We start from the raw sequence: 24,061 nt of genomic DNA, 5'->3' as shown, positions 1-24,061 counted from the left end.
ATGGAACGAAAAGGTATTTTCGTGAATGTAATTCGTTGGTGGAGAAATTTTGATAATTAACGTATAGTAAACACGCTTGGAATTTATTGGTTGACGAACAAAGATCTCAAACGTATAATTGCACTTCCGTGGCGAAAAAAAAAAAAAAAAATTAATCATTGTTTTATCGTCATATGTCAGTGAGTTTCCGGTAAATAGAGAATGAATTTTTATTGGTACAATTTGAGCTCAGGAGAGCAATAAATGACTAATAAATAATATCGTTCGTGATATTGACGGAAGTTGGATTCGAATTCTTCGGTGAGTCAACAGGATGACATCCGGTTTGAGACGTCATCCATGCCTCGACCGGAAACGGAAGCGGTCTAGAATAGTCGATACTTGTCGCTGACGTGTTTTATGATCGAGCTTTTCGTACTACGAAATTTACTCACGTAATAAACTCACTGTCGTTTCTGTAAAGCCGATTGCAAGCATATTACGTTTATGATTTATTTGTTCGCCGTTGTTGAAAAAATTTGTAGGAACTGTTTCATAAATTTTAACACCGCTCGAATTTTTCTCGGATAATTCATCTTGTCTAATAATTGTGGCACGTAATTTTTCTGAAATAATCGTAATCGTTGTGTCTTAAGTCTGATTAAAATCGGTCTGAAAACATTGTCATTAAAATCTGTATAATTAGAAAAATTGTCTGCACGGTTGGCGGAAAAAGTTGACGAAGAAACCTCCGTTTATTAAGATCTCCGGCTTTTGTTTCGGGTATTTGGAAAGAATGGCGAGAGAATGAGAGAATAAAAAAAGAATTAAAAAAATTCTGGGAGAATAGGAACGAGGAGAAAGAGAAAAGAAACAAGTGTAGAAATAGAGAAGAAGAAATAACGTTGCAATTTATTTTAAGAGATATAAAAAAGATTTCTCGGTCTTTGCCTCGCGTTCATTTATAATTCACTCGTAGTTTGTTAAATTGGTTTTTTTCTTTTTTTTTTTTTCTGCTTCAACCTTTTTCACTCAGTTTTTTCCATCGTCGGGCAGATCAGAGAAATAATTAGATTGCCAAGCTTTAAATTGGATACCTCGTGACTTTCTAAAAAAAACAAAAAAAAAAAAAACAAAGAATTTAAATTAAGCACTCTTAGAATAATTTCATTCGCGAAATTTTCAACGCCATTAATTCTATTTTATGCGTATACCGAAAGTGTTGGATATTTAAACTTGCGACTAGCTTTGCAGAGAGCAACAACGTAATCTCGCTATCAACCGGAAAGGCGAATCTTCTTTAGCACATCGTATCTATGAATCCTTACGTCGAGTCATTAGGCTGGAATTTGCGATACGAAATCTATCGACAAGTGTATAATCATGGATTTTCAGTACTTTATTTTCCGTATATTGATAAATAACTTGAATTAATAGTTGAGATTGAAAATCCTTAAGTTAAATAATACCGTTGACGATAGAATTAGAAGACACGAAAGAAGATAATTAACGAATAGAAAAAAATTCACCGCCGCAGACACGTTTCGAGTCTCTTGTGTAAATGGCCGTAATCAGCCCAAAGTCGATATGTTGGCGGTGCCAAAATCCATCGCGATGACTAAACGGAATGAAATTTCATTGTCGACTAGCTTTAGATTTCGTAATACGGTTTACGCGTTTGTATAAATTCCTTCCCGTGAATTTCAAACGTGATTCGCTGTTATATTTTATTTTACATTTTCTGAGAACATAATTAATAATTATTGTACTTTACCGGCGTAATCCCCTCGCACTTTGTGATCGTCCGATATAATTACGTGTATTTTCGCTTCAATTTGTTGTAATTGCCAACAATTTTTTTCGCGCTAATTTTACCTTGTTGTAAAAATTTATGTGAGAATTTTTCGCGTGCGCGGAAAACTTTTCACGGTCTTGTAACCAATCATTAAGCCTCCAGAGTCGCTTAACCTTCGCCGAGGTAAAAAAAGAAGACAGCATGTTAAAAGCACTCGCCGCCGTTGCGTCGAGCTCGCTTATCGCTCGCTCTTGTTTTTCTATTTTTTATTGTTATTACGTTTTTTAATTATAGATGTTTCCGTGTCCCTCGGTGCTCCGATAAGATAGTATAACTCTTGTACTCGATTATATTGTGGTCATGCCTCCTGTAATGCAGGTCTCCGCCTCATCTTGTAAACTTACCTGAATGGCTTGGACACGCAATAAAGTTGACAGCTCACTGTTTTACCGATAAAATTTTCTCTTCAAATAGTCGCGTCGAGTCGAATTCGTAGACATTTTAGTATATTTTTTTCTTATAGAAATTGTACAAAAAGTTTATTGGAGTATCTGCAGTAATTCGGAATAGGCAGGTCATTTTTTTTTTTTTTTAGCTTGGGACAAATTTAGAACAAAAATTGTGAGCTCTCTGTTTTACCGATAGAATTTTCTCTTCGAATCGTCGCGTCGAGTCGAATTTGTAGACATTTTAGTATATTTTTTTTTTATAGAAATTGTACAAAAAGTTTATTGGAGTATCTGCAGTAATTCGGAATAGGCAGGTCAATTTTTTTTTTTTTAGTTTGGGACGAATTTAGAACGAAAATTATGAGCTCTCTGTTTTACCGATAAAATTTTCTCTTCGAATCGTCGCGTCGAGTCGAATTTGTAGACATTTTAGTATATTTTTTTTTTATAGAAATTGTACAAAAAGTTTATTGGAGTATCTGCAGTAATTCGGAATAGGCAGGTCAATTTTTTTTTTTTTTAGTTTGGGACAAATTTAGAACGAAAATTATGAGCTCTCTGTTTTACCGATAAAATTTTCTCTTCAAATAGTCGCGTCGAGTCGAATTTGTAGACATTTTAGTATATTTTTTTCTTATAGAAATTGTACAAAAACTTGATTGGAGTATCTGCAGTAATTCGGAATAGGCAGGTCAATTTTTTTTTTTTTAGTTTGGAACAAATTTAGAACAAAAATTATGAGCTCGCTGTTTTACCGATAAGATTTTCTTTTCAAAAACTCGAGTCGGGTCGAATTTACAGACATTTTAGTACACTTTTCTCTAGATATATTGTACAAAAAGTTGATTTGAATAACTGCAGTAATACGGAATAGGTAGTTTAATTATTTTCAGCTTGGGTGAAATTCGACTTTTTCGAAAATGTTGTTGGAAAAATTGTTTCATAAATCAATTGTGGAGATTTTCAGGTAGTAATACAAAACAGGTGATTCAAGTTTTCATATTTAATAAGTATAGTTTTTTGATCAGCTCGATGTCCACAAAATTCTTCATATCACATCAATTTCCAACATTTTTACACAAACATGTTGGTCTTTTTCACGTGCTTATCTTATAATTTTCGAAATATTTTGGAGAAGAATTTCACTTTGAAGTTTACATTAAGGGATACTCGTTTCTGCTGAAATTCAATTTCAGCGGTTATAGTGAAATTTCGATCTCTTTCGTAATAAACTCTGAAAAATTTTGTATTAATATTTGATCTCTTCCAGAGCTCTCACACGATTTTCACAAAAAATTTACCAGAAAAATAATGAACAGGAAATCTGCTTCTCCCCTTTCATTTTTCAACTCTGCCCCTTTTTTGAGTTTTCAAGTAACACGAGAACTCAAGTTGAACAATTTGTATCGATTTCCTCATGTATGTGAAAGACAAAATTTGAAATATTTTCCAGGTAATTTTATTGCTGCGATCTGAAACGATATTTCGAGACAAATTTCCGGGAAAACATTGGCAGTAAAATTTTTCCTTCCCCTTTCAATTTTAACTCTCCCCTCTTTTCTGGCATTATTTGACGGTCTCCACACGCGTCTGAAAGACAAAAAATTTGTAATACTCTCAACTGAATTTTATTTCTCTGATCCGAAACGATTTTTCGAGAAAATTTGCGGAGGAAACATCGAGCAGAAATCGTTCCTACATCCTTTTCTGCCATCCGTAGAGTACTTAACGAGAACCGGAGCTAAGGAATTTTTTGCGCTTTCCGCAGGTGGTGGAAAGTCGAAACCGGAGAGCGGTAAGCTTGAACGGAAACCGTCGCTTCGTCGAAAGTTTGGCGCGCTGATAAGAGGGAGCGCCGATTTACCGGCTGCGATAAATCGCGGACTGGCGCCGATTCGGCGGAGCTTCAGCTTTAGCAAGGAGTTGAACCACCTCCACGAGTCACCCTCTCCTTACAGGACTCGTGGGGCGCACTGGTACAACAGCCTCGTTTCCCTCACCGAGGATCAGATAATCGACGATCGGAAGCAGAGCGAAGAGGAGGAGGAGGAGGAGGAGATAGAGGAGGATCAAGACGCCGTAGATCATCGGGCGTCGTTCGCGCAGCCAATCGCCTCGAATTCTCCCGAATATCCTCATTTCGAGGACGAATTTGGCGGAAGAATTCTTGCCAGGGCTCAAAGTCTCATTGAAAAACATCCTGTAAGCATATTTCGACAATTTTTCTTTTGATTTCTCCTCAGTTTTTTTTTTTATATTCTACATATATATATAGGTAATTATCAATCATTCCCCGAGGAACATCTTTTCGCTTGAGGAATAAATCAACGTTTCACAGATTTTTTGTTATTCTAACGAGAAGATTGCGTTTCAATGCGTTCCAAAATTATTGATCTCTGCTTTCTAATCGCTTGCAGCTTTTGAAACTGATGAAAAATGCCTATGGAAGCGGCAATACCTTTTTAAAAAAGACAATTTAGAACAAATGAACATTGGGGGGAAGGTTTGAACGGAATTCTTAATTCGAAATTGGTTGAAGGATGTTTATACTTATAAGCTATGTAATACCGATCCTTATTTTTCAAAACTGCGTAGTTAACTTGGTGAGTTCGGATAAATTCAGGGAAAATAAATGTGCCGTATTGTTGGAGTGAAATTGAAATCCACACTTCAGATTGAAATTATCACACTCCATAGATCAAAAAGTTTCTAATTGTCGTTTAAGAATGCGTGAAATTGTCGTTCAAGAAATGAACAAATCGTTAACAAGGACTGAGATTTTAAAGAGAAATTTTTTCTCATTGAGCGGTTGGGTGGAAATTTCGAATAATCTGTTTATGCTGATAGTAATTTGTGTTTAATTTCTGTAATTTATCTCGCTTCGTATAACGAAAAACGTTTTATTACAGTATTTGTAAATAAATCATTCGGCTCGACTCGTCGAGGATTTTATTATCCACGAAGTGGACAAAAGTTAATCAACTTCTGACGTTTTATACGCGTTTGTAATTAGAAAATTTATTTGCTTGGGCGAAATTTCATTCCATCGACTTGACGATTCTTGGTAAATAAATGACTTTCTTATTACACGGTTAATTAATGGTATAATAGAAAACAGTCTTTTAATACATCCCTGATGACGGTATTTAATAAAATTCTTTACAATGCGTTATTCATGTTTTCATTTCAAAACGATTCTGAAACACTTCTGTCTCATCGCATACAATGAATTTCACGACTTTAAAAATGCATATCGCGGAACGTGAACCGCGATAGTGTTTAAATAACCACTTCCTTATGATATGTTATGACTTCTCCATCATACCAACGGTTCAATTCTATTTGTAGCTGACATAAAATGTCTAACGAATCACAGAATTCAACCTTTTCGTTGGAAAAGACACGCGTAATTTCCTGTATCGAATAGTTGATTAATTTTACGCACATGAAGATCCGTATTTATTATTTTCTTTGCCGTATAGTGAATTGCATAAAATATAAGGCTAGGATTACCGAATCCAGCCAAAACCGATCATTTGTTCGTCGTATTTTATTTATCTTTCTTGTTTTCTGTTCTCTTATTTACTTCGACATCCCGTACATATTTCATCCAATCGGATAGCGATATTAGGATTTTTTTTTCTCTCATTTTTACGATACGCCTGTTTAATTTGTGGCTAATTTTTCCTCCTTCAGTTTTAAACATCCAAGAATCCGATGATAAATTAAATTGTTCCGACGGCTGATAATAATACATGTATAATGTTTATCGAACGCGTTACAAACTTATGCAATAATAATGACGCCGAAAAATTGAAAACAATTAAGTCTGCCTCGTTAGGTCGATTAAACACCATGATAAGATGGTTTTTATTGTTTATTGCTAAAACGTACGTTTACATACATCAGCCACCACCTGTTCGCGCATAATCGCGCGTCATTGATGAAGGGAAGTAAAAAAAAAAAAAAATGTGTTTTTTTTTTTCACTCTTCCTTTTTATTCGCATCGCGTGGCGGTGGGGCTGGTCCTGTTATATGTATACCTGTACACACACACACACACTGAAACAGATACACACACATGTATGTATGTATAATGTTTCTTGTGCAAAGATCCAATTACGAGAAATTTCGCCTCGCGGATAATTAAATATCGACCGAAGTTCGTCGTCGCCGCCTCGGTTCGTTCGGCTCCCAACGGGAATTTTCCCCTTCTCACCCTGTGAAAAACTACGCCGTTTGTCGGTGTTGGACGCACACATGCTCAACAGAAGCCTCGTGATTTCGCGGAAACAAAGTGCGGACTTTCCGACGCCTGGTTTGCGGGTTTTTTTTTTTTTTTTTTTGTTTTTATGTTTTTTATGCCGCTGTTATCGAGATGTTGAAACAATTTTACCGCGTTTTTTTTGGAATTTCCGAAAACTTGTCAACGCTCTTGGTAGTTTCTTTTTTTTCCCCATATTATTAAATTTTTTTTTAAGATGAAACCATTTTTTCTCAAGTTTTTTGAAAATTTCGAATTTCTATGATTTTTGAAAAATTGTTAAATATATTCACTCTGTAGGAAGCAAGTTGCGAAGTTATGTTACAGAGGTGATGTAAGATTCTTTCAATATTCTTAATCACACTTTCGTCAAATCTTCTGCTCAAAACCAGTTTCTGCCTTATTATAATCGATTAACATGCTTGTTACAGAGTCGAAAATATTTCACTTTTTGACTTTTGAATATCGAAAATTTTCAAACTAGCCAAAACAAAGAAAAATAGAGAAAAACGTACTTAATACCGAAGCTGAACTTAAAATGTTCATCACGAGAAATCAAATTTTCCGGAAACAATTAACACTGAAAATATCGGTGATCCTGGAGAATCGACTATACATTATTTATCGTTATTATCGTAAAAAAAAATTTTTTTAACCAAATTAAAAATCGCGAGGTTGAAAGCTAGTCGAGTTGCTAGGGAATGCCCTATATACGGATCCTCTGGAAAGGAGTAACCGTTTTTTTTTTTTCGTCACCGCGTCGCTTCTGCTACTTTCAAATCGTCCTATTACACACAACGCGGACCGTGATTCACTATCGCAACCGGGAAAACATGCCGGTAGTATTATAATGTTATTTACATCCGGACGTTCTTTCAGTATGCGTGTCTCGGTCAGTCTCGCGAGACGTTTAAGAATCCTCTCCTTAATTGGGTATTTGCATGATTTTTATATTTCTTAACTTTTGATGTTTTTCGATTCTATAAATTTTTTTAGAATTTTTGAAAAAAAAATATTTTGTTTTTGTTTAGAAATATTTAAATAATTTAATAAATAAAAGTGGTCCTAAATCACATAAAAGTCACGTGACATAAAACGGAATGTGATTGGTTTGACGTCATTGTGCTGCTACTGGCGCGTTTATTTGAATCCACAAAGAGTAATGTACAATATTTTCTAGCGCTAAAAAAATTTTAAGTAAGTTTTTTAAACTTTAAGTTTGATACATTGTATAATTAATGTCAGACTTCGGTGAAAATAATTAAAATAGAAATCAATTTTTGTGTGGTGTTTTTTTTTTGAACTCACACGGATAATTGTGTGGAGGTTATGATCACGTCAATGTATTATACTAAGAATGTTAAGCAAGCATTAGTTTGAGTATTTTTACAAGTTGGTACTATACACCAACAAAAATCGTTTTTTAATGACATATTAAATAATTTAATAACTTTAGTTTATAATAAACAGCACTATCAGACGTTCTTTTCATCAATCACAACACAGAGCAACAGCTGATTACACGTACGGCGTGCTTACAGGAGAACTTGGCGCTAATAATTTCAAAAAAATTCAGCATTGTGACGTCACATACGCGAGATGGAGCTACTTATTCATTTAAATATTGCCTTTTTTTTATTTATTAAATTATTTAAATACTTATAAACAAAAACAAAATATTTTTTTTTCAAAAATTCTAAAAAAATTTATAGAATCGAAAAACATCAAAAGTTAAGAAATATAAAAATCATGCAAATACCCAATTCTTTCTCAGCGTCGTTCGATGAGAGCCGGTGCTAAATTGCCACGTGGTGGAAAAAAATGTGTAATGCAACATTGATCGGTGAAAAATTACTTCGGTTTGAATCATGCCGAAGAATCGTCAGATCGAAAGATATCTTAGATTTTTTTTTCTTTTCGTTTTTTTGATCAATTTTAAGATAAAACTTTACCGATAAGGAATCCGAAGAATATGCGAATATATATATATATATATATATATATATATGTGTGTGTGTGTATAGTCATTTTGCGGTTGTGATTAAATTTTGTGTATTTAACCAGTTTCGAAGTTGAGTATCTACTTGAAAATGAAAACCTTTGATGTAAAACGATGAGTGAGTGAGAAGCAAATAAAAATTAACCGTCTCATGAACGGTGAATAAAAATTCACACCACAAGAAATATTTGCAATAAGTTTTGCAATGGATTCCATCTGGAAGGTGATCAGTATTCTACCGTTTTATTCCAAAGTAGGTATACTCAATTACGTGATTAAATTGATCTGCGTATCTAGATCTATCGATCCTTCAATCTTCTGCGATTGAAGTATCGCGAGTGGTTTTCACTGTAGAAATAATCAGCTTAAGAATCTTTGGTACAAATGAAAAGGTGAATAGTAATTGCAGTACTCGCTATAAGCAGCAAATTAGTGTTTTTCATTTGGATCTCCGTGCCTCGCCATTGGATGAACGGTTTTTTATTAACTGGAATCAATCCATCTCCATTTCCTGCACAATGTGCACGTATGGGCATATATGTATAGTAATCGGTTGGTTTGAATAATTCATGAAACGATCTATAAGCGTGATTTTGCGGACAATGCTAGCGTAGAGATATCGAACGATGCAGTCTGCATGCTGTGATTGGAGTGGAGTTTGCTCTTATGAATTCTGCTAGGCAAAAATTGTACCTCCTTTAAGGGTGTTCGCAGAGTCTTGGACCTTCAAGTTTTACAAATAAATTTCGCAAATTATGTACATATATGAATTTTTCTCGTTCTTCCAAACTTTCAAAAAATCATAGACTTTATAATCGAGCTGAAAATCCGTAAAAAAGATACGAAATGTACGTGGGACTTGACTGTAGATTAGAATTACAATCAGCTGCGAGTGTATTCACAGCATTTAAGTCAATTTTTCTGTTTTTTTCTGATGATGGTACGAGCTGGATTGGATAAACTATACTACATTTACCAAAGTTTGAAACGACTTCGTTACTCGAAAATGAAAGAAGTGTGACGTTCGATTTAGTTACTCGGTCGGTACATCGTTTAGTGATAAAACAGGAATACTAGGATTCTACTGGAATTCATACTAATGATTATGTTACCGAACTTTCACAATAGTAAAGTTTCAAGTCACTATGTATATCATAGTTCTTATGGTAAAGTGGCTATTTGAAAAAAACTTTATTCAACCACGTAGTGTAAATTGATTGCGATCGGTGAATGTGCGTCCCCATTGATCCATAAAACATATTTTTCAATTGGTATAATTAAAATCGTACCTATGCTTAGGAGTTTTTTATTTATTTTTTTTTAAAGAAAATGAAAACACTTGGAGGAATTTGAGTTTGAGGCCTTTATTGTTTATAGTTTCAAGAACATTTTAGAATTTTTCTATTCAAATCAATGACAAAATGGCGGCATGGCGCATATAAGTAGCCAACGACTCCGAACTCGACGGCTTTTGCGGTGGCGCTTCTCCTGACATCACTGTCCAATTTGTAACTGATGGAAAATTTTTTTTTTTTCAAATACATACGATCATGAACAAAAAATTTCGAATTTCGACCAAAAAATTGCTCAAAAAAATATATATAAAAAAATATTGGAATCGAAATTCGAAAATCTAGCCACGAGCTGGAAACGATAAACAAGTTTCAAAGATTGTGTCAAAATTTTAAGTCTTGGATAAAAATGAATCGAGAAATCTGCTAATAACGAAGCCCTCAAACTCAAGTTGCTCCAAGTGTTTTGATACTCTTTGAATAAAAAAAAAAAAGAAAAAAAAAAAAACTCCTAAAAATAGATATGATTTTAGACCTACCAAACTGTAAACCACCCCCCCCTCTCTTTAAATCGTTTTCTACCGGCGAAACGCTACGATTTAATCCGTAAGAGGGTGGTGCGGTAGTATTTAGCCCCAAGTACTCGCAGACCGTGGGCGAACCAGGCACCATTAGCCCTACATTAGGGTTATTAGGGGGTACGAGTCCCGATTCTCTGACATACAAATGGTGGGCGGACGGGGTTTTTTAAGAGAGAGAACGCGTAATTCCGAGTGGCTGTGGAGAGTCGCCGAGTATATAGCAGGCGCCACTGACTCTTGCGAATTCTTATACTTGCTCGGGGCTGCTGTTTCTCGGGTTGAAGAATCCCCTCCTGTACTTTCGTCACTTGCATTAATTTTCTCTTTGTCAGACGTTCGCCGGATCTCGCGGAGAACTTAATCCACCGCCGAGACTCTACGTGGCTCTTTCACCTCGTTGCAACCTTTTTATAATCGTTTTGTTCACCATTTCTTACGCCTCTGAATTCAAGGGATTAATTATCAACTGGCCTTGACGAGGCTCGAGATAAATCTTCACGATTTCAAGTATACCTATGTTATATAGTAGGTTGTTTGCAAGGTAGATCCGCCTGCATTTATGCAACTCAGGATACATTTTGTCGATCTCCGCCTGAATTCCGACAACTCGGAACACATTTTGCCGATCGACATTTGTCTCTTAATTTCTGCAATCGTCGATCGTGAAACAAGTTTCGATCGGTAAGGAGAAGCCTGAGTTGCATAAATGCAGGCGCATACCGATATGCATGTTAAATTGTCGATACAACATATCGACGAAATAACACGGTATGGCGTATAACCTGTCAAGTTACTAATACGGTTAACTTTTATTCAATTGTACACTTACTTCCGACGAGTAGGTAGTTGAAAAGAAGTTGTAAAAAGCCTCGGTTCTTTCTTATCGCGTGTGCGTTACACAAATTGACCCCTTGAAAGTTTAAAACGTGCTGCAGTATCGAAGAAATTGCAGACTCGCTAAATTTAATCAGGCTTGTTTATACTCGGAATTATGATCAACGAGTTTGGCAACTTTCTACGGAGACACAAAGAACCGACAAGCCAATTGTACGAGTTTGGCGAAGCGCAACGTGAACACTAAAACCCTCTCTCTCAAGACTATCAGGCACAGGAAAACACTTTACGTTGTTTCTTTGCACGACACTCGAGCTTTTCTTTGTCGTTCTTTTCTCATCTCATTATGTTCACAGCCGTTGATGAAATTTGGATGTGGCTTTACACCTATCGAGGAAATCTGAAACTCAGAAACACAGAAATTGTGTTTTCTATAGAGTCGCGCAGAAAAAATATCGATTTCAAATGACGATTCTCTGTAAGATTATGAATATCTACGAAAAATTTGTATGAAATTATATTCCTTAAACATGGTTAGATGTCACATTTCTCTTACAAAGTAAAGTTACTGAAGACAAGTTCAAAACCTAGCAGATATATAACGAAAACCACAATATTCTACGAGAAATTCTATTAAAAAAATAGGTAATAGTACGTTTTGAATTTCCCATAAAAATGGTAAATGTATGGAGTTTCCGAGAAGATATATGAGTGAGAAGTTAATCAGGGAAGGCCAATTTTTGACGAGAAAAAAAAAAAATGGTCAATATTTATACGAAAAATTTAGAGAAAGACGGGGTTGAAGTTTCCAAGGTTAAGGTGACGATGCATTTTTTAGAAAAAAGTTTATTTCAAAGTAAAACTATAACAATAGCGAAACATACTGACGATTTAGAAAATCAACACCTTCAAAGTCATTCTAAAATAACAAAACAGTCATATTTGCTTCACTGTTCCATCATGGTAACGTTACTAAATTTTAAAGCTCCTACAGAGAAAGGGGTGAGTCGAATTGAAACGAATTGGTTTTACTCGAACGGTATATCTGTAGGATTCCTTGAAGGTTAACGACGCTAACGATCTTGCGCCGGTCGATAGGCAACCTCAGTTACACATGACATAATTACAGCGTGTGAGACCCGAGTGACTTCGGTTGCCTATCTGCCGGCGCAAGATAGTTAGCGTTTAGAACCTTCGTCGAAAACTCCCGATAAAATGAACCGATGACGAATAACAAGGACGATGAGGCTCGGGATCGGGGCGATATTAATTAGCGCGTGACTACCGATCAAATAATCATCATCCCCCAGAGCTTCTCCGTAAAATCCCCGCCTCCGCTCCTCCGGCCCACTTTTCCCCTCGCCATTCGAGCCGATACTGCATGGAATATAGACAGCAGGTACTTCGAGATATAGCCACGGTGCTGGCTGGTACGTGCCGAGACGCAAACATCCATTCGGCGAAGGTATGTACCAGCCTACACTAAAGCTAATCGATCGATCGCCTTGGCGTGGCAGTTATGTAGGCGTCTAGGCTGCAAGGCTTCGGGATAATATCGTTTGCTCGTCATCCGCGGCGAACGTCACACGCAACGATTTCGCACCGTTGCTGATCTCATCGATGCATGCGAGCTCCGCGAAGCTTATTTTGACTACTTCAGGGGGTTGCTGGTGGGGTGAGAATCGATATTTTTCCTATAGTTAACGTATAACTAGATATTTATCGAATTATTAGAGTCAAAAGTTGCGATAATTTTGATCGAAGAAAGAGAAAAAATGCAACATGGGAAGCACTCTGCGATTCGTCATCTGGTGGAAAAAAATCAAACTAATGTAACCAGGCTGAGACCTGATCTTTGATCGTGTTTTTTCCGTGCGGATGGTAGATTAACAGGTAGATTGTTGATTATGTTTAATTAATTCATGTGACACGAGTAATTTTAAACACCAAGAATTCGATTTTCCTTCATTAAAATTAAAAACTTAGGTTATGTGGTGATAAAATGGCGCCGATAACCAAGTACTGACGTCATGGGGGACATTTTCCGATAGAGACCGAGCGCAAGTATCAGTAGCGCCACGAGTGGCCAAATTTGTTTCGTTTCTTCAATTTGTTTAGAAAACTTGTTTCAAAAATCATATTCAAGAAATTGTATGAAATGCTTTCCCGATCTACATGGCATGAAAATATTCAGTTCAGTATTTATTTATTATACATTGTGAGAAACGTTCTATTCGTCAAATATTAGCTTGTCTTATTTTGGAAGTAAGATCCATCTGCTCTTAAAATTTTTTATATCCATGTGTCTTAAGTATTGTCACGACAATTGGTAACTCATTTTTCCAACAAGTCTTCCTTGCGATTTTTATGACATTTTTTAGCACCAAGCAATTGAAATGAAGCCCGGGTTCGTCGACTCGCCAACTTATTCAAGAAAATTCTTTTCCTTGACCTTTTTTTTACCTCTCTTTGCATGTTGTTTTTTTTCGAAAGGAATGACGCTCTGTATACCGTCTTTTGATCGGTAAAAGTCGGATAATTGGGTCGGGACCCATGATCTATGAGTGATGCGACTCAAAGAGAGAATCGGATCCAGAGCAGGCAGCCCTTTGAAATTTTTTCTTTGAGTCTAGAGAATTTCCAGAAAACTCAATTTGAGTTTGGGAACTCCTGAGAATACAGGGCTTCGAGGCTTCAACTTACATATGTATATAAATGAAAGCAAATAGGAAATTCCGTTCCAGTGTACATGTCAAAGAAACAGAGACAAAGAGAATCTCTTTAACGTACTTGTGTAATTCTTCGTATTTGTACGAAACTAGGTTTGCGATCCTGAAATTTTTTTTTAGTCTGTAAACTGACCGTTGAAAACGGGACTGATTCTGTATTGAATAAACTTTTCAGACCAAATAAGAAAGGGTGAAAAATTTTCTTTCAGTTTGGGCATCTTGCGTATAAGCTTTAGGGTTTTATTCCGTCTTCTTTATCGTCTGAGTACGTCACGTGGAAAAAAGCAACGTTCTTTAGAAGTACATTAGACGATTTGAGGAACGTCTAATATTATTGAAAATATTTCTTTAAACCGAGATTTCCAGTGACTTAATCCCTTCGGACCCGCACAACCAGATTTATACGTTTGGTAGACTTATCGAACCGCATTGATACCAATATTCATACTGAAAAAAGTTCACCTCATTTTGCATGTATGATACGTCCGTTATTTATAATACCTAAGTTTAACGAAAGTAGATAGTTGGTTATATCCTGCGAATTGAAACCCCAAGTTCAATATTCTTCCGTTTCAGTATTAAATCCATGACTCTGTCTAAAGTTTTGCACATTTAATGGCATAGCTGTCAGTTTTTGAGTGTTCGACTTTTGATGATTTCGCGATGATTTCACCTTTGTGATATCTTTCTTCCATTCGGACATCGCGATTACTTCATACTGTACACCCGATCATGTATTTGAAAATGGCAGACATAAAAAAATGGTCGAAATTCTTTGTACATCTTCACGAAAAAACAATTTTCTGCTAATCGAATACCAATTTATACATAAACGATAAAAATTTTACTGAATTTTGTCAACATTTTTCTTCTTGTTTTTGTGTGTCAGCCATTGTGAATTTTTGAATTTCGAGTTCAGATTCGTAATCAGCGACCCCGAATGCCAATTTGTGTAAAATTTCAAGTAAATCGTAGTTAAAGAAAAATGTAAGCATGAAATGGGGTTAACCTAGATTATCACCGACCATCTGTCACCTGTAAAATAAATTTGCACATTTAGACGAATCTTTTTTTTATCGGTGGTACCCTATGTACGGAGGTTGAAATTGGGTCGATTTACGACGTAGTCATGATGCGAGCTTGTAGCTGAGTAAATATTATCATCGAGACACGCCATCGGAAGGCGTCGTTACCTCGTCTTATCACCGACCTCCATTTCGTATTCTCGTTGCAGGCGACTTTCGGCCCCAGAAAAAGGACATCGACCCGCAAGGAACAGACCCTTCCACCCTTCGGACGTCATAGCGACTACTATGACTCGAGAATAGGTGAGGAAACCTGGGCTCAAAATGACCGACCTGACATTCATATCGAATTGTTTATCCCCTTTCATCGTTTTTCAGACCTCACTCGGCCCCCTTTCGAGGCCTCAAGTCTGCCGGCTCTTACAGCCCCCGAAAACCTCGAGGAGGATGAATCGTCGACAACGAATGTGTGAGTAAAATTCGTTATTATACGGGTTGATATTGGCCGTTTTTTGGCATCGTTGATCTCGATATCTTTCTCTTTTTTTTTGCCGAAAACAAGTCTTTTTGATGGCATTAAAAATATAACATATATCACGTTGAATAGTTTATGAAAAGAAATAACATTCTTATGTTAAATTTCTTTTTGCCCGATTTGCCCGAGATTGAACTCCCGTGATATATGGGTTAAAAAAAAAACCATAATTTCCGAAACGAGTGAGTTCGAAAATCGGAAAAAATTCACAGAGAGTACCTTTAAGTAGTACTCCTGCATCACCAATTATGGAACAGATCCGAGAGGGTTAAAAAAAAGTGGCTGAATTGGTGGAGAACGCCTTATATAAGGGTCTGCTTCTGATTTTGATAAAATAGTACGGGAATTGTGATGATAAAAATGGCTAGAAATATTCGTTTATAACTGTCCGACTTTTGGTTAAGGGAGTAAAACAACCCTTTGATAACTTTTGGCGGCAGCCATTTTGTGTTTTGATAAATTGTAAACCCATTTTTGTCGAATTTCGTTTCAAAGCGCTTTACTTCGAGTTTTTCCGAAATCTGTCGTTGAAAATATAATTCCCAAAACGTGGAACGTCAATATGGATTAAAAACCGAAAAATTTATTTCCACATGATTTTCGGATCAGTGGTTATAATTTTAAAATTTACAATATTGGATCTTCACCGTTTCAAAATTGATATTTCGGATCTAGAGAAATGAATGACTTGCTTTTAGCATGACGTGAACTTATCAATACTTTGAACATGAGGCACTCTGCATTGGAGTGATTTTTGGAAATGGGATTTGTCTGAATGCAATTTGAAACCGAATTCGGTCAAACAATGATCGAATTCTGTTTTGAATCGTGTAACTTTTTGACGAAAATTGCTATATAGTTAGAAATACCAAAAGCTGACCTTGATTTTGCAAAATTCAAACCACGGATCTAAAATATCAAGAGAGTATTAGAAAGTGCAGGATTTTGTTAGATAAAAATCGAACTTTACGAATTCTGAATTTTTGGTTGCCCAACTTGGATCGTTCAGTTTAAAAATCGATATTTCGTACTCAGTTTTAGAAGAGTCGACTCTTAAGGTTTACAAACATTAATTTTCGGAAAAATTGTGGTGGTTTTCGTTTTCTCCAAGCGATATCTGATCTGCCATTTTGAATTTATCTAGAATATCCTGAAGTTATGCAAAAAAAGAACGGCATGAAACATCTTTGATAGATAAATATCGAAGGAAAGAGAGAAAAAGAAAGTTAGGTTCTAATATCAACTCTGTGGAATTACCCCGTCTGTCTAATAAAAATCCAAATCTACATAAAAGTATATAAATCAGATTGAATTGAAGATTGTACAAAGAATGAAAAAATCCTCATAATTTGATTTTAGACGCGCGTCGTAGCGATTGATAATAAAATTTACTCACAATCAGATAAAAACGTGCCTTTGTTATACGGCAGCTGGGTTTTGCCTCAGTTTTCTTTTTCTTTTTCTTTTTTTTTTTTTTTTCTTATTTCACTTTTTTCTCGCAGCGTTATCCCGTCTTATGCCAACCATTACGATTGTTAAAACGTTCCATTGAACGCGTACATATCGCTAAAAGCACGCGATTATCACCTCAGAGAAGCCGAAACGTTTTTTTTTTTTTTTTTCTGTTTTCATTTTTCTCAATGCGTCGCCTTTCCTTTATCATTTTTTCACCGTATTAACGTTATTGTTATTATTATCATTATTATTACGCCTCGTTTTTTCTCCACATAAATGGGACAAAATCTTCCTCCTCCTTGACTTGGTAATTCTTTTCTTATCTTATAATTAAATTTATTCACCCTCCGCCAGGATTATTATATATCCTTCCTCCTTGCCCCCCCCCCCCCCCCCCCCACTTGCTGCTATGTCCTAGCTTCGAGATTTCTCACTTCAATATCGCAGTCTCATTCCGGTATAAATATATCATATCCACGACTTCGATTTGCAGTTGATTTTAATTGCACCGCGGTGTGAAAAAAAAAAAAAAATGGATTAAAAAAAAAAACAGAGTTTGCGGAAAAGGAAAGAACCGCAAGGGGATGAGAAAAGAAAAATTAATTCCGCCTCGATTCTTAATTGCAATTCTATCTTGCGTGATATCAGATCGGCTAATTAATTGATCCCCAAAATGTACCGCATCAGCTACAGATAATTAAATACAAAATTTCCAACCCTGGGTTACAAAAAAATTCCCACAAATAAACGACGAATCGTTAATAAATTTTTCTGATCCGAAGAAAAGAGAAAGAAGAGAAAAGAAAAGAAAATCCTCTTCTCGTGAATTATTGCCCAACTTTTTTACCGGCTTCCCGCGCAATTCTCGACACTTCTCTCCCTCCTTCATCTTGACCCTTGGAACCCGACCCGCGGAATGGGCGAATCCATTGTCGTTCGTTTCGATTTTGACCATCAATAAGATTATGTCCCTTGAGCCTGGAGTTCGGAGGTAACGTGGATAACGCCGCAAGTAGTAGAACCAAGTCGTTGGTCAGACGGCCGCCGTTTTGCCCGCAGCAAATCGATCTACAGCTAGACGGTTCGTGTTTACATACAGTAGAACCTCGATTTTCTCAAACTCGTCCGCGGGCTGATTATATATGTATATATATATATATTTTTTTTTATTCGAAACTATGTAAATCGAATCGGATAATTGAGAAGAATTAAAAAAGGCTGTAGGTGTCATTTAGGAAAAAAAAAAACAAAAGAAAAAGTTCACCAAAGAATTCATGTGATAAATATAACTATATGCAGTAAAGAGAAAGAATTTTTATTACCGACTTAACTGTAATGTTAAATTTTTTTACCTCAAATGCGTTTTAGGGAAATATATGCCAATTTCGTCACGCTTTTCGAGGTCAAAAAAGCAAATCCAAATCAGCGGGAAATATGAGTCCAATTGAAGAGTCCCAATTTTCAAATAAATATTGCGCCCCTGAGTTGAGTCGGAAATAAAGTCGTATGTAACACGGGAATAAAAGTCGCCTTTATTCCCTTGTTGCATAATGTGATATTATTCCCGACTCGACTATAATGTTACTTTTTTGACCTGTGGAGCGGGAGAAAAGTTGGATATTATTCCCTCTTAACTTTTTTCCCTCATTTTGCGGGAATAAAGTAACACTTTTTTTCCGCGTTTGCGGGAAATATGAAAACATTTTTTAATTCTACTTTTTAATTATTCGGGACCGAATTTCGGTTCTCTGTAAATCGAACCATGGACCGTTTTAATCGACTACGATTCGAGGTCCTACTGTTATACGCATCTTCTGCTCGTGTGGTATAAAGTTGACTCCGTCTTGATCGCAATATTTCCCATTCCTCCTCCACCTTCGAGTTGAATGGCGAGGTGAACGAATCGAATCAGAGGCTCGGGATAATATCGTACCTACTATTTTGCTGAATCGCTTTATGTAGCCGACGATTTTTCTCAGCAATTGGTCGACCTTTTTTCAACCCTGGAAGTGTTCGGATTGACGGTTTTGTATTCAGTTATGCGATCATGATTATTACTGCAACCTGAAATTTTTCCCGATATTGTTTAGACTGAAAAAATCAATTGTTCGATCTCAGATAATAATTATTCCATTTATACCTTGGCAGATATTTTATCGATTTGAAAATATATTTAATAGTTTTAATGAAAATAATTGTATCTCAAGTAAAATTTTCTTCACAAATATTCTCTTGCATGGAAAATTTTTTTTATTTATTCAGTTTCTTTTTTTTTCTTTCTTCTTTTCACCTTAAGAGTTTAGGTACACGCGACTCTTTAACTGCGGGCAAAATCATTTATCGATTTCCAACCGCCTCGCGCTTATTTAACGATAAAACACTAATTAATACGGAATACAGATAATAAATGTAGGTGCAAAAGAAAAGACTACAAAAAAAAAAAGGAAAAAGATACGACGAAACTTCAGCTTTAAAATTACATTATCCTCAATCATTTTCAGCTATATATATAAACGTAACGTGTAACAGATTTTGCTTGTAATTAATTATCATGGGTAATAAACACCGATCTTGAAATTTTGTACTATACCGTAATGTAATGTTTGCGCGTACGTAAATAATTGACAAACAAAAGCAATCCTTGAAAAATATTCACGAGTTATATTCTTACCTCATCTCGTGCTTATTATTTCATCCTCCCAGTACCACCAAATTTTCTGCACCCTTGCCGTTGTTGTTCTGCATGAACCCTTCTCTCATTCTTTTCTCTCTGTATAAATTTCTATTCTCTTCTCACCCTCGCAGGTTCAACTTTTAAATTGAAGAAACGACCCGCGCTTCAACCCCCGAAACTCGCAAGAGAGTTCTCCCTTATCTTACGCGTGTATATATATACACAATCTTTTGCAATTGCGAGAAGAAAATACTCACCAAATTTCAATTATCTAAAAAATTATCACTCGGTATTCTGTCTTTCGAAAATTGATTATATTCATTCCTGCACAAAACTACGCAGAGCCCGTAATAATCCGTAAAGCATTGAAATCGAATTGTAGCGAATTATTCTCTCAATCAATCATCGCGTTCAGCCTCCAGCTTGTAATTCGAAACATCAAAGGAAAATCCTTATCTCAATTATCTTCTACCCATCGACCAAAAAAAAAAAAAAAAATCCATCTTCTCCAATATTTTTTTTCTGTGATTTTCACGAGTTATGTGCATATATATTATTAACCTGTATCATCGTACTGAAAATGAGATCGAAAGAAGTATTTTCGTGATTTTTAATTCGCACGTCCATGACAAACAAGTCAACGAAAAGTCAAGTTGAATATAATTTTGTATTGTAAAAATTATTACGAAAATCTCGAAGAGAGACACTCCTTTCTTTTTTTTTTTTTTCTTTTTCTTTTTTACCATACATTTGTCGCTCCTACCGTGTAATTTGTGTAATTTTCGCTTTATCCCCGCTCCCAATTTTCTCCTCGTTTCTAATTCACTTCCGTCGAGGTGCAAACGTGCCTTTTAATCTCCGAATCGAAGTATCTACAAGAGTCAGAGTGAACCGAGCTTCCGGGTGTGTGGCGTCCTATACAGACTTTGCCGTATGTCTCCGACTCGAGATCGAGTGCACCTCCAATCTACCTTCTACCTTCTACCTTACTTCTCCTCCTCCTCCTCCAAACCACCTGATGTTATTTATCACCACCGCGCCACCTTTGCCCGATACGTTTTACAGACGTTGCTGCAGAGGCTTTGAAGGGTTGTACAAACCTATATCCAGGAATTCAGTGCAGCCGACGAAAGCTCCAAGGCATCGTACGAAATGATGCAATCTGGAAGGAGGAGTTCTTTTTGACATTTTTCACTTTGTTTCTCTCCTTTTTTTTTCTTTTTTTCTTCAGTTTTTTGCTGGTTAAATTCATTTCCTGGTGAAATGTTTACAGCGATAATATTTAACATGGGGTAAATTCGCTTGCAATCCATTCGTGAAAGTCAAATTACTTGGTAGATAATTGTGTCGAACGTATTTTTCTTCTTTCTTTTTCTCAAATTCAATTTTCAAGTAAATGAAAATTCTTGCGTATCATACAAGGGATGTTAACTTCGCTGGAATTTTTGTTCTTTTTTTTTTCTCCTTTTTCCTTTGCAATTGTCGTTTTTGAGCTATGTATTATTTGTGGAATTCTTTCGTAGTTTCACGCTTTTTCCTGTTTTAAGAATATTTGGTTTATGTCTTCGGTCATTTTAAAATGGATAACCATATTTTTTTTTTACACTTTCTTTAATATTATGAAGTAATATTATATAATTAATATAGAATATTTGAAAGAAATTATTTCATCTTCTAAACGTTATTTGAACATGTTTGATTTAAAGATGAATATAGTTGAGAATTTTTGTACAAATTCTTTTAATGTTAAAAAATGTATTTTTTCAAATCAAATATCATGAAATCGGTAAAAAATAGTTGCTAAACAAGTGATTCCGTCATTTGTTGAATTGACCTTAAAATAATTGAAAAAAAATCAAACATTTTATTACTTGTTTATAATTTAAAAACAGATAAAACCATCAAAATTTATATTATTGGTATATGCTTCTATGGTTTCGGTTCTTTTTTTTTTTTTTCTCAGCATATGAAACCGAACAGAGTTAGTTAAAATTGACCAAAGACTTGACAAAATTGTTTTTCATTCCTGTAACTCGAAGAATCAAAATTTGGTGCCAAAACGAATCTCTCCAAATGTTCCAAATAAATTGCCAAGTATTTTCTCCACGCTAATGGCTGGCAGTTACTTTAACTGCATTCGTGAAAAATATTTTTAGACTATGTGGGAAGTTCGCTGCATACGGGGCTTGGAAAATTTATGGGTTTATTTAAGAGCGCGAAGACACCTGCGAATGCAAAATGTTTCCCCAGCTCCCTGCAGGATTTATGTATGTAACGCAGAATGTTGCATAGCAGGGATATCCATTGCCAAGGGTATTCCCTATTTCACGTTCCTACCGTGAGGCATATTCCGTTGGGGTCGTGTAATACGCCTACCCTTACCGACCGAGCAGGCTCACCCTTTTTCTTCCTGCATTCAATAAACAAACGATCGGAAAAGGTTCAAATTTCGACGATGCGTCGCTCTTTTGCAGCGGTATTCGGGAAGGTCATCCGTATCCAAAAAAACGTTAACAAAAATGTGTGATTTTTTCACACGCGTTACTATTCCCAAATTTCCCGTATTTCAGGGATCAAAAAGTGCATAGCTGAGATACTTTCCGCCATTCCAGAATTAGTGAGGAGAAAAAATTTACACCGTGAGACTGTTCACCTGCAATATTGAGGTCACTAGACGAGAACTGGGAATTACAATAATTTCGTAAATAAAAGTTATCCTTTCCGTTCGTTTGTTTATTTAATAGAGGAAGAAAAATGCTGGGTTTGCTCGGTCGGTAAATGTAGGAATACAGCACGAACTTAAAACATACATACCGTGAAGTTGGCTAAACGTCTCTTTACAAACGTCGAAGCGAGCGTAAAATAAAATTATGCACTGTGTATAATGCACAGAGTGTCGTGAGAACTGCAGGCTTTTGCAAGCGAAGTGACGCGTTTAAAGAGCTTTTTTTTCCCCCAACTCTCGTCTCTCGGACGATTCGTTTTTTCTCTTGCTCTTTTAACTCGTAATATCACCCTTAAAACGCACGTTTGCACATTAGCAAAGCGTCAAATCGCTTGAGGATAATCGACACGAGCAAACACTGTCTGTTATTATACCATATATGTATATATATACATATACATATTTATATATCTTTGCTCATTAAATATACCCTACACATAGTTGTTCCATAGTGTATACCTGTAATAACTACGGCTCTGTGCGCGCTTCGAATTATGGACCGAAATAGCCAGCCGAGAGAGTCGAGAGAGTCGACAAAGAGCGACGGGTAGTATAATTAATTTACGATGGATTATGTTTTTCACTGAAATTTTTTTTTTTTTTTTGTTTCTATTTTCATTCTTTTTTACTTTTTTCATTTTATTATTATATACGTATATACAGTATACTTTGAGCGTACTTTGGACGGTATTTATACCGGGTGAATGCACAGTTAAATGAACGAGGCTGAGAAAATAAAGTAATATGAGCTTTTTATCCAAGTTTTTCATATTAGGAATATCAGTAATTTTCACGTTTTGCGATCATTTTATGTACAATATTACTTACCGCGCACACGTATTTTGTGTAAAAAAAAAAGAACTCGATTCGTTCGTGAATTGATAGTTTTGGAAAAAAATGTTGTAAAAGAACTTTTACGATTGAGTTCGTATTTTTAGTTGCACGTGTTGAGAGATTTGATGAAGTTTTTCTCACTGCTAGAGCAAAACGAGTTAAAATGTGCACAGAAATTTGACATCCGTTTGTAGCATCGTGTAAGAAATAAAAAAAAAAAAAAGAAAAAAAACAAAAAACGGAATAAGAAAAAATACTTGTCTATGCAGACCAAATTCCTGTGTTCTCGACGTCACGTGTCATATGCCTAATCCACGATGTTGATACCGGTCAACGTGAATTTTGAGTTCGGATTCCAGATGTCAAATTTTTAGTTTCTTTCATATAACTAATAAAAGAAAAAATAGTTTTATTGGGATGAAGTTTGCTTTTGTAGAAACCAGAACGATATTTCGGATTGTAAGAAAAAATACCTATTTTCTCAAACATTTATTGTAAATAACAATTAAACAAACTTCAGTTTTGCATTTAAATTACTTTTATTAAAAAATAATAATTAATCACAGGTTGACAGAATTTTTTTATTTTTTTTCATTTTCTTTGGATTTTTATTTAAATGAATAAATATTGATTCCATGCATCGGATAATAACCAAAATATTAATTTATTACTTAAAATGTTTGCTTTCGTCTTTTTTACGTTGATAAATAAGCCTTGGATGTTTTTCGTAACCACTGATCAACCAAAAACTTGAGGACTTATTTATCAACTCTCAAAAAGTTTATAAACAATAAACGAAGATTTTGGTTATTATTCCATCCATAGAATCAAAATTCAATTATTTTAATATAAACTGATTGAAGAAACAAAAAAATGTTGTTGACCCTGAAG

The 24,061-nt window shown here is 35.5% G+C and overlaps 1 protein-coding gene across 5 annotated transcripts in view; it reads left to right on the top strand.

Annotated features, from left to right (window-relative positions):
- LOC124303758 (pleckstrin homology domain-containing family G member 5) overlaps positions 1–24,061 on the top strand; it is a 166,475-nt gene that overhangs the window by 9,623 nt on the left and 132,791 nt on the right. For all 5 annotated transcript variants that reach the window (XR_006907979.1, XR_006907981.1, XR_006907980.1 and 2 more), the window contains 3 exons: positions 3,992–4,425; positions 15,157–15,250; positions 15,326–15,416. Coding sequence is in view for 1 of the 5 variants with exons in the window: in XM_046761373.1 (XP_046617329.1) it covers positions 3,992–4,425; positions 15,157–15,250; positions 15,326–15,416 (619 nt within the window). In the remaining 4 variants the exon portion in view is untranslated. The remainder of the gene's footprint in view (positions 1–3,991; positions 4,426–15,156; positions 15,251–15,325; positions 15,417–24,061) is intronic.

Source organism: Neodiprion virginianus, chromosome 4, assembly GCF_021901495.1.
Source record: "Neodiprion virginianus isolate iyNeoVirg1 chromosome 4, iyNeoVirg1.1, whole genome shotgun sequence".
Taxonomy (NCBI): Eukaryota; Metazoa; Arthropoda; class Insecta; order Hymenoptera; family Diprionidae; genus Neodiprion; species Neodiprion virginianus.
The sequence above is the reverse complement of the archived record's forward strand: the minus strand, read 5'-3'. Positions and strand labels throughout refer to the sequence as shown.